The sequence below is a fragment of the Phalacrocorax carbo genome, chromosome 5 (genome assembly GCF_963921805.1).
Source record: "Phalacrocorax carbo chromosome 5, bPhaCar2.1, whole genome shotgun sequence".
Lineage (NCBI taxonomy): Eukaryota > Metazoa > Chordata > Aves > Suliformes > Phalacrocoracidae > Phalacrocorax > Phalacrocorax carbo.
In genome coordinates this window covers 32,845,559-32,856,364 of record NC_087517.1, presented here as the reverse complement: position 1 = coordinate 32,856,364, position 10,806 = coordinate 32,845,559, and the positions used below count along the sequence as shown (strand labels likewise).

The following is a 10,806-nucleotide window of genomic DNA, read 5'->3' as shown; positions in this document are numbered from 1 at the left end:
ATGTCACTTAAAAATGTTCTTATATTAATTTAGAAATAAGTTCTCTGTAACAAAGAAAGATTTAATGTTTTAGATAATTTGAGTTAACAGCTCAAGAGGATAAAAATACATTTGGTTACTATTAATTTTCTTCCATGAGGCACTGATAATTTTATATGTAAACAAGAAACACACTGTCAGCAAAACCAAGTGCTCAAAATTTCTTAATCCAGTAGAAAGTACATTACATTTCCACAAATGTGCCCATAAAGGGGAGTTACAAGAACATAACTATAATGGATAAGGATTCACTTTTCCTTCTAACTTTCTGACAATAGTTGCTAAACGTGTTAGGATTCTGTAACATTTGGAAGGATTCAATTAATTATGAATGAAAAAATCAGAGCTGAAGAAGTCTTTCTGTGACTGATGGTTTAGATAGCAAATACTTCATTTAAGTCCTTGTGGTAAATACAGGTGATTTTCTCCACTTAGCTGAACTACAGGTAATTTGCAGGCATTCTACCTAGTCTTAAGATTTAACCATACAAGTTCACGGGTCTCCATGTAGGCTGAACAATTACATGTCTGTGTAGCATAAATTCAGTTTTACCACACAAAACGAAGTAGTAAGGAAGAAGCAGGAAACAAAGCCTGGACATTAGGCTACAGTACCTTGATTTCACTTCAGAAGTACTTGAATTCATGAGTATTTCTATAACGCATATGATGATAATAGCTGTAGACCTACATGGATCAGGATCAAGTCTCACATTGTACCTGCAAAGAAATGTTTTAAAAAGCACGTTATTTCTAAACTAGGATACCAAATACAATCCAAGTTGGTGAAAAAGCATTGGCTGATAATAACAAACACACATGAAACATGTATGGCACCACAGCCTGATTTTAAATCCTTTCTGATTCATTGCTTTCTTCAACATATTGCTGATTCACTTAACACTTACTTATACCATAACATAAACTGGATCGCACAGAAAGCACAGTTATAATTTACAGAAGTCTTTGATACTATAAGGTAGCTAATAATGTAAAGAATCAAACATTTGCAATTTTTATTATGTTCAAAGGTTCATATTCTTTTCTTCCATCTTGCTGGCAATTTAAGAAGTTACCTGAGATTTTTTAACCAATAAATTAAGGATGGCAAGTTGAGCAGCACAATCCATGTGAATAAATTCAATATTGTAACATGCATCTTAAGACTGTTAACAGCTTCAGGCATTGTCATAATGTTGGAAAGAGATTGTTTTGCTTCTGAAATCCTGTCCGCTGAACTCTGGTTTTTGATTGTGTGTATACTGGAGTTCTGTGAAGATTCTTTTGAGTCATCTGAATCCTGAAAATATAAGACAGAAGTCAAAAATATGCACAGGCTTGTAAGAACCCATACTGGGGGAGGAAGAGGGAAAAGCTATAACAACAGTATCATACCAGCTCTGATTTAAGAAGAAAATTTGTAATTTATCCCTCAAAAAGCCATCAAAAGCAAAGTTCAATGGTTCAATTTTAAAACATCTAGATTTAACCGGAAATTTCTCATACACTAATAGTTCATGTGTCTTTGGAATAAAAGAATGGAGAATGGAGATGCCCTGACAAGAAATGGAGTTCCTGGAAGGAGGAAGAACAGAATAATAGGAGTAATAACACATGCAGGTGAAAATCACAGATGATCATTCATGGAAAAAGACACAGGAGATAATGAAACTGAGAGCAAAATATTAGCTGTAGGAATAAATAACAGAGATAAACCCGTAAGTTGGCAGATGCTAACTACCAATGACAGGAAAAAAAAACAACCCAAAGTGAAACAAAAAAAAAACCCATATGAAGATGAAAGAAGATAAGGAGAGGATTTAAAACTAAAACACACAAAAATCACCCAAAGAAACCCAAAGAAAACTGTCAACAATTTCTCTGGAAGACTGCTTTTTTAACTATGTTCTATGTTTGTAAAAAAGAACAGGTAGTTATTTTATGCTTCTATCCACACCTCCTTACATTTTTGATCCTATACCTTAAAGTAACTGAAAAAAGAAACAAAGTTCACAATGGATGAAACCCAGTGCTTCTCCACTCCTTTTTAAACAGCTCCCAATTTAGTGCAGTCTCAGTCCGTATCCATCTAATAAATCGTATCTGTCATATCCTAATTAAAAACACCCTGAACAACATGGACTACTTATCTGGAAAAATATTTACCTGCAGTATAGATTATTACCTAGAAAATAATAATTTATTTTTTTTAGATAAGGCATGTATAATCAAATACCAAAATTTAGACAAAAACTATTGTTCTGTATGTATCCAGAGACTAAGTTTTCTTCTCAAATGTACTTCAGAAAAGTTCACAGTGCAGTGATTTTGAACAGTGAATGCAATAGTCCTATGTGATGGAACAGGCTACGCACATCCTGGCTTTTCTTTGACATCACGCACACAGTCAGTAAACTGCAGCCAGCCATCACAGCACAGCCTAATATTACCAAAGCAGGACAATAACAATTCATAATGCATAGGTTTGCCAAACAATTTTTGGGCATGGTTTTGAACAGAAGCAGGAAACAGACTCACCCCACTGAGCACGTTTCGTTCTGCTCTTACATTCACATGTAGTTTTATAACCTGTAAGACAAACAGTTCAGCATTTTTAGTAATATTTCTTCACACACAAGCTGTAATATAGAAGAAGAAAATTTTAGGCCAATTATATTTTGTCCCTTTTTATAGCTGTATGATTCTAGGGCCCCAATGGAGCTGCAGTGCAAGAACTCCCTCTGCCTTTTTGATCAGCAGCATCCAAAGTGCTCTGTTAAGGAAGGATTTCCAACCACAGAGAGAAACATACACTGGTCTGCTTTCTCCCCTTCCACTGTGCTTGACAGAGAATAGTGTGTGGAAAATCTGCATATTCCTCACCTCCCCCTGCTAATTCAGTCCTACTTCACTTTCTGCAAAAACCCATAAACAGGCCACACAGGAAAAGTCCCATGCCAGAGATTTACTAACACGTAATGTCATGTACAGAGTAATGTCAGCATGGGTACATCCTTCATATGTCACAGGGAGTTCAATTAGAGATAGTGCTGTTCCTCAGGCTGTGCCTTCAGCTGCTCTGACCTGCTTCAGACCACCTGTAAGCTACTCTGCTTTGTGCCCCTACTCCCAGATGCATGCTCCAATGCTTCCCTAGCAGCTTAGTAGCTGATCTGGCAGCTATATAACCACAGGGTGAACTTGATAAGTTAGATGCTCTGATGCAAGGAAGGCTATGGAAACTGAATGGCAGGGACTAAATACAGATCTTTGTGGCACTACCCCAGGGATTAGATTAGACATAAACAAGACTACCCTAATTCTACAATATATCCACTGTCCTTCCTTTTACTCCATAAAGATTTGTGAAAAGTCTTTAAAGATTAGAAAGGGTTCTACAGAACATGCCAGTCCCTCCTTTGCTAAAGTTTCTCTTCAAGGGAGTTATTAGTCTTTGATTTTATAATATTACCTATCCATAAGTTAAAAATTGCAATTATATGCATTATTGCAGTGGGCATATGGTACTGTACATTTCTTTGGAAGAAGTGTTATCAAAAGAAGAAAAATAACTCTAAATATTACAAGATTGTGAGAATCTGATAAGTTAAAAAAAAGACCTATTTCAAGTATGCAAATAATAAAATTTCTTTTAACTATTTTTCCTTTTAACATGGGTTTAATTCAAAGCCTAAGAAATTTTGAATTCAGCTATAAGTTCAAAACGTTTAGACTTTCAGTACCTTAAACAAATATTGAAGATAAATAATGAATACAGCAAATGCACCACAAGTTGTCCAGCTAACCAAAGCCAGGGATAACACCCCGCAGAGTCTTCTGGGTGTAATCAACTTAGCTTTTTGAAGTACTGTAGGTCTACAGAAAGAAGCAAAACTGCTGTTATACTTTTGTAACAACATCAGACCTAAAAAGGTCAAAGAATAATTCTGTTTCATGAATGACTGAAAAGAATAAATTGTTCCTGAATATCAGTTAAACACTGGAAAAATGAAGTTAGACAAATTTTAACATACATACTGATTGTTACATAAGCTACTTTGAAAGAAAAACTTTCTTATCAAATGCACTAACAAAACAATCTTACAACTTCTAGAATGTTATATCCGTTAGTAATGTATTATTTTTACTTCATTTGGACAACATAAAGGATACATTGGTGAACATAAAACATTAGATAATGCTAACTGTAGATCTGCATCAGTCACTAAGTTCTTCTGTTCAGCCCAAGAAAACAAGTGTCTTATTACTGCACAGCTGCATCATGAAAGTGACTTCCACTACAGAAGTTAATGCACTGCAGTGTTCCATGGTAGTGCAGCAGTATACAACAATAAGTCTCCAAGAGATTAATTCTGTGACAAACATTCTTCCCAGACAGGAATTTCTGCTTGTTCACAGTCTAAGAGACACAAAAAAAAACTTAAAATAAGTTTCTGGATTCCAGCTGATACGACTAAGAGACAAGTATGAATCTGAAGTGACAAAGATGAGCAGAGAAGGTGTGACAATAAGGGAATGCAGTAGGGAGGAAGTGCGATAGAACTATGAAGAAGTTTGTACTTCTTGGATATTCACGGAATATTCTGCTATTAAAACAGACATTGAAAACAGGAAAAGCATTGTTTGGAAAATACCATTTTAAAAGCCTTTGCAACAAATATTGAAAATAACCACAAAAAGAAGGCCAGCTGAAGAGAAGAAAGAATTTCACAGACGCTAGTGACACATTCTTTGCTACTGGCCATATCAGATCGTTTCAGGACACTGACCAAAAATCAAGTAGATACCTTCTCCTTCAGAGAGATTTATTGAAAGTGAGTGGGGTTTTTTCCACGAAATTCAGGAGTAGATCAAAAATTGTGTAAGGCACTAGAATTTCAGAATGAACCAGCTGACTTACAGGTCACAACATCTTATTTTGCTACCTCTGCCCAAGACATTATCAGGGTTTGCAAGAAATCAAAAGCTTTAATAAAAGAGTATGAACTGAGCTAAACCTCTTAAAAATTTAGTAAGAGTAGTTTCAAAACTTAGAATTTCGTTGTCACTTAAAACTAATACTGAAGCATCTACTGTAATTTATAAACAAGATGGCTAGGAAGTAGCTGACACCACATCTATTATTTGGTAGACTAAGACCAGAAATGCTAGTGATGAAAAAAGAAAGAGTTCATTTAGCTGATATTTTCTGAGTAAAGAGCATCCCAACCAACTTTCTGAAGACTCAAATCTAGCTAACTAGAGGACTATTATCAGTGTCAGAACAGTCAAACCATTAAAATAGCTAAGCATGTTACCCAATTTACTGATTTACTCTTTCAGAATCTTTTTATCTTCCATGTTTTTTTAAAATCACTTTCATATTGGAATACTCATCTGTACAAGCAAAAACATTCCAGTGTTCTTAGACATGATCTATAAAATCCATCAGTATTGTAGAGTGAAATGAACATCCAAGAAGTTTTTATTTCACAAACTTCTTTGTATTCTTCAATGCAGTTTATCCAACATGAATAATGAAGAATGGATTACAATGCTTATAGTACCTTTTCTAAATATATACCTTTATTTTTTTTGAGCTGCTGAAAAGGGAATAGTTCGGTTGCTTTCTTTTTCCCAACAAGCTCTCCTTATAAACAAACTGAAAACCTTTGTAACAGCTGGTGAGGGAAAGAAGAAAGCCATTTATGTTCCCTTTGGATATGTGGAATAAGGAACACAAGGCAATCCTCATACTTCATTAGTACTTAACACTGACAAACCCAGATGTCTAAAAATCAGGTATTAACTACATTGCAGAATTCAATCTGCCCAAACATCCACACTGAAGCAAACAGGAAAAACTGACACAGTCACAGTCATCTAAAAGAGCAGAAGTACATAGAAAATGTTGTTTTACCTAATCAGAGTTAACCATAAGGAAGAGAAGAGTCTCAGAGATGTAGAGAAAAATACTCCACTCCAGTAGGCAATGCCTGTCCCAAAAAGAAACAGAATCAGGGACACTAGGGGGAACGATGCATCCTGACTGCTCAGTACAGCAGTATCCACCTCTGGTAGTGACAGCGATTCCCATATCTCTCTAAACCCGTTAAACCTGCCAAAAACATGAAAGCAGTATTACTTATCACTTCCAATTGCCATTAAAGTAAGGTATCTATCAACTATTCCTCCTACTCAGCCTTTCAAACAAAATCACGAGTCAGGTGTTCACAATGACTACAGATAAAATAATACTCCTCCCCACCAATAGTTTTACTGAAACTGTTTTAGAAACTGCTTTAAAGAAATAAATAAATTACACAAACTCACCTCTGCAGAAACACAACAATGCTTATAAGAGGTTCTACTTTGTAGGGTTTAGCTGTCCTAACTAGTTCAAGGGAAAAGTCTGAACACTGGCCTAGAATCAAGAACAGAAAGCATCTACGGTTACTATTTTGTCACGAACTTTAACAAAGAAGATCCACAACAAAAACTAAATTCAGACAAAGGTTTGAAAGTTTACTTTAAAACAAGAGAACCATGTCTTATAGCAGTACTTCAAGTCGGCATACTTCATCATCAAGGCCCTTATTTACTACATCACTCATATTAGGAAACAAGAGCTTCTAGAGAGATTACAGAGTTTGTCACAAATACAATCTGAATTTAAATAAAAATCCTTTTTATCTGAAGACATGTCTAGAAGTTAGTCTGCAAATCTCATCTTCATGCATATTAACAATATATTTTAAACTTGTAGACGTATTTTTAAGTAGACTTCTATTAATTATAAAATATTGTGCAACACCAACCATTCATAAAGGGACTGCAGACTAAAATAATAAGGAAATATTCTGCCACAACACAACCTTGAAGAACTACCAACAAACAAAACCCAAAACTGAAAAGCATAGATCCAAGTAATTGCACAAGTTCAATCATACTTAGCTTAAAAAAAAAAAATCACAACTAGCTAGTCTTTCAACAGTAAATTGGGTAAGTAATTTCTCTAAAATCACTTTTGACAGAAAAAAAAAATTCTAGAAAGCTACCTGTTGAGATCAGTGTGCTTAATTGTCCTCCATAAGTAAGAAGAATATTAGAAACAACATAGACAGGAAGAGCGCCAGCATGGAACCTTATTATCTGAAAGACAAGGATAACCTTTAAGGTGTATATATATAAAATAATATATTTTAAAATACACACACAAAAATACTGTGACGACAGCATGATAATGTTTCTTAGAAAATTTTTCTTAAAAAAATTCAACAGTTTCTCATTTTGATGCGTAAGTATTTCATAACCACTATTAGCAATTAATGTTATATATGGAAAATACGTGGCTCTCCCATGAACGGCTAATCATACATGTTTTGACAAATAACCAAATTATAAATTAATGCTTTTTTCCCAGTCAAGACAAATATTAAAAGGATACAGTAGCGCATTAATGGTGTTTCAGTAAAATAAATTTTAAAATTAAAAGGCCCCTTTACAAGCAAAAACCTGCATATGGTTAATATATACTTTTGGGCAAATAATTTTTTGAAGCAATTTCATGTATGTTTTAATTGGCTTCCACTGTCCAAAGTCATGATTAACATACAAATAGCGCACAAATTCTTCTAAAATAACAATGAAAAAATCCTTGACATAAATGCATACGTTCAAATAGAGAAACTTGCCAGTAATACTCCAGCACTACACTTAGGTGCTTGCAAATTAATTACTTTTTAGAATCAGGAAACTGCAGGATGCTAGTCTATTTTTACTGATACCAGTGTTGAAATGTATTCTTCACTGATAACCAAAGAAAATTTGTTGAAAAGGAGCCTATGGATCTACTTAGACTTTTTTTTCCCCCTAACTTTTAGTTGAAGCCAAATGTATTCTAAAGTTTTAATACTACTGACTCATCAGGCAAGAAAGTTAAAGTGACCCACAGCATCATCCATTTATGGATATTCAGCTAACCACAAAGCCAAATGCTCGACATTTACATTAGTTCTTTAGAGCTAGAATGCTCTTCCACCCCTCTGAAAACTGAGGCCTGATGTTTATCTGGCTGGGGTGCCTTGCCACGTGACAAGGTTTTAAGTGATCATTGAACAGTGTTCCTCTTGGCATTGAGAAGGAATTTGAAGTGCCATAGTAGGGAAAGGAGGAAGGGAAAACTTCTATAGATGCTACTGACATGAAAAAGAATCTAGTACTAAGAAGTGTTCTTACTTGCCCAAGAACCTGCAAGAGTGACGTCTTCAGAATTACCTTGGTTAAAAAAAGAAATATTCTATAATTTTATACAATGGTAAGCATAAGTAGAGAATATGTTTAAAAAGACAACTTAAGTATTAGAATACAGCAATCCCATAACTAACATGTACAACAGCTTACTAGTGGCTTTTTAAAAACAAATGCTTTAAAGTTCTCCTTAGAAATGATAGCCCAACTTTCAATATTACTCCAGCTGTTGCAAAATACTTGTAACATGCACGACATATACAAAAAGGCTAAACAGCCTTTGCTTAGTATTTTGGCTAATTATCTACATGTTTTAAAAGACTGAATTATGCACAAATTATACAGCAATGCAAAGTAGCTATAAAATAAATCTGTATTACTCACTTCATACTGACAGTCTGAAGAAGAGTAAATATTTAACTCTGGAACCCTGTTGTCATTTTGAGGCTGAGCAATATGCAGTTTTGCAGAAATCTCAGTAAAAGACGGAACTCTGAAACAGCAACTTAATTGGTAATTTTTGTCCTTATAACCAAAAGAAGCCAAACATGCTTTATTCTTCAACAAATGCACGTAAAGCAGATCTAGTACACCAAGTACTTATGAGTTTATGAGCGAAATGGTATAATGAACTTGTGTATCCTATCACAAACTACTACATCCTCTGAGGTAGGGGCATGGTACTAAAAAAACCAGACAAATTCAGCAATAGTGTACACACTCCTTCACAGAACATGTAAATATTCTGAGTGACAACAATGTGAGGGACAGATTTGCAAAAACACAATTCAGTTTCCTGTAAGTATTACGTTATTAGAAATTACGGGGGGCAGCGGGGAGGAAGGGATTGTTCAACTGGTTCATGAATGGCACATATTTCACGCCATATCATTTGATTTTGTCAGGACTACTGCTGAAGCAACTTCATGCTGCCATGTGATCTAAACCCTGGGTTACGGGAAGAAGCCAGCATCCAGAGCAGCTTCTATTCCCCACTCACGAGATGGTCAAAGATTATGCTGAGAATTTCAGACCAGCACATCTGACTTCCTTTTCAAGAAATTAGTTGGAATTATTAAACAAATAATTAGTAGATATTCTGAGGAAAAGTCAAAACAACTTTGTCAACAAGAGCAGAAAGGTAAATGAGGAAAAGATGCAGAAGCCAAAAACTTAAGACTGGAGAAGTTGTCTCATGTCAGAAATATTACCACAACAGGATGCAAACATTCCTTAGAAACATATCAAGAAATAAGTTATAATTGTTGAAGTCCTTACTTTGCTACAATTATTGAGTCTTCATGTGACCAGGGTATATGAAGTCTGTAAACACTAGGTTTTCTTTCTGAAATGGAACAGAATTTAAAAATACAAAATTAATTAAGAACATGATGTGGCAACTGCCTCCAAAAACTAAAATGCAGGTAAAACAAAGGTGGAATATAGATCACTATACAGAATCACTGGGCTTGCAGTGACATTGCAACTGACATTGCAGTGCAGATCAGTGCATTTAGCATTGAACAAAAATGACTATTTTAAACTCACGCTGTTACAGAACAAGACAGTAAGACGTCCATGTTTAAAGGCAGTACAGTTATGAGAAAAATTATGGTTTTCAATACAAGGTTGTAACCTCAGGCTAATAAATCCATCACTTTTTTTTTTTTAAACCAAGTCCTTTAGCATCCCATTCTGTTTAAGCCTATGCAGCTCACCATTCAAATTTGCATCCTCTATTTAGCGGATAAAAATCCTAGCCAAATGTGCTATTCTTGAGAAACATTTTCAACATAATGCAGAATCCTACTGAAAGTTCAACTTCCCTGTGCTGGGAAGTAAGAAAAACAAACATATGAGGACTAATTCCACATTTTCTTCAAGATATCCTTCGTAACAAAAAGTAGAAAGTGAGAGATATTAGCTATTATACATTTGAGCAGATTATAACAGTACTGCTGTAACAGTACTCATTGCATGAGAGGACTTTTGTTTTCACCAGCTTCAGTCTTGAGAATTTTCAGCAAGCTTTGTTTTATAAATTCATACTTTAGAAGACTTATATTTACCTTGGAGTGATTGGCAGTGGCTCTCTATATTAATTTTGAAAGCTTGATATATCTACATTAAAAACAAAAAAAAAAAAAAGAAAAAATAATTTACATTCTCCAAACAGTGGTTACATTAGCTTAAAAATTAAGTAGAATTCTTACTTGGTTGAAGTGCTGGAGCTGTACATTGTAAAGTAAGCCACTTGAATTTAATAGAATTTTGCTTGAAGTAAACCCTGTAAAGGATGTATTATTTTCACATATTAGATAAAATTATTTAAGAACTCACTACATCTTCAGATATTTTTTTGCTTCCAGGAGACTTATGTGCTTCTACATTTGTTAGTCAAAACCCTCACATTTCTTATTTCATTGTCTAACAGAAGCAGTATTAACTTTAGTAAAAACAAAACTGGCATTTTGAGGCAAATTTATTATCCAAATGTTAGTAATAATAGTTTTCTGT

The 10,806-nt window shown here is 34.6% G+C and overlaps 1 protein-coding gene across 6 annotated transcripts in view; it reads right to left on the bottom strand.

The window, feature by feature from the left end:
- PGAP1 (post-GPI attachment to proteins inositol deacylase 1) overlaps positions 1 to 10,806 on the bottom strand; it is a 45,668-nt gene that overhangs the window by 14,261 nt on the left and 20,601 nt on the right. For all 6 annotated transcript variants that reach the window (XR_010373043.1, XM_064451964.1, XM_064451963.1 and 3 more), the window contains exons 15-26: positions 10,503 to 10,576; positions 10,359 to 10,410; positions 9,568 to 9,634; positions 8,674 to 8,782; positions 8,278 to 8,316; positions 7,098 to 7,191; positions 6,373 to 6,463; positions 5,960 to 6,157; positions 3,783 to 3,915; positions 2,578 to 2,628; positions 1,116 to 1,339; positions 655 to 759 (exon numbers count right to left, since the gene is read on the bottom strand). Coding sequence is in view for 5 of the 6 variants with exons in the window: in XM_064451964.1 (XP_064308034.1) it covers positions 655 to 759; positions 1,116 to 1,339; positions 2,578 to 2,628; positions 3,783 to 3,915; positions 5,960 to 6,157; positions 6,373 to 6,463; positions 7,098 to 7,191; positions 8,278 to 8,316; positions 8,674 to 8,782; positions 9,568 to 9,634; positions 10,359 to 10,410; positions 10,503 to 10,576 (1,237 nt within the window). In the remaining variant the exon portion in view is untranslated. The remainder of the gene's footprint in view (positions 1 to 654; positions 760 to 1,115; positions 1,340 to 2,577; positions 2,629 to 3,782; positions 3,916 to 5,959; positions 6,158 to 6,372; positions 6,464 to 7,097; positions 7,192 to 8,277; positions 8,317 to 8,673; positions 8,783 to 9,567; positions 9,635 to 10,358; positions 10,411 to 10,502; positions 10,577 to 10,806) is intronic.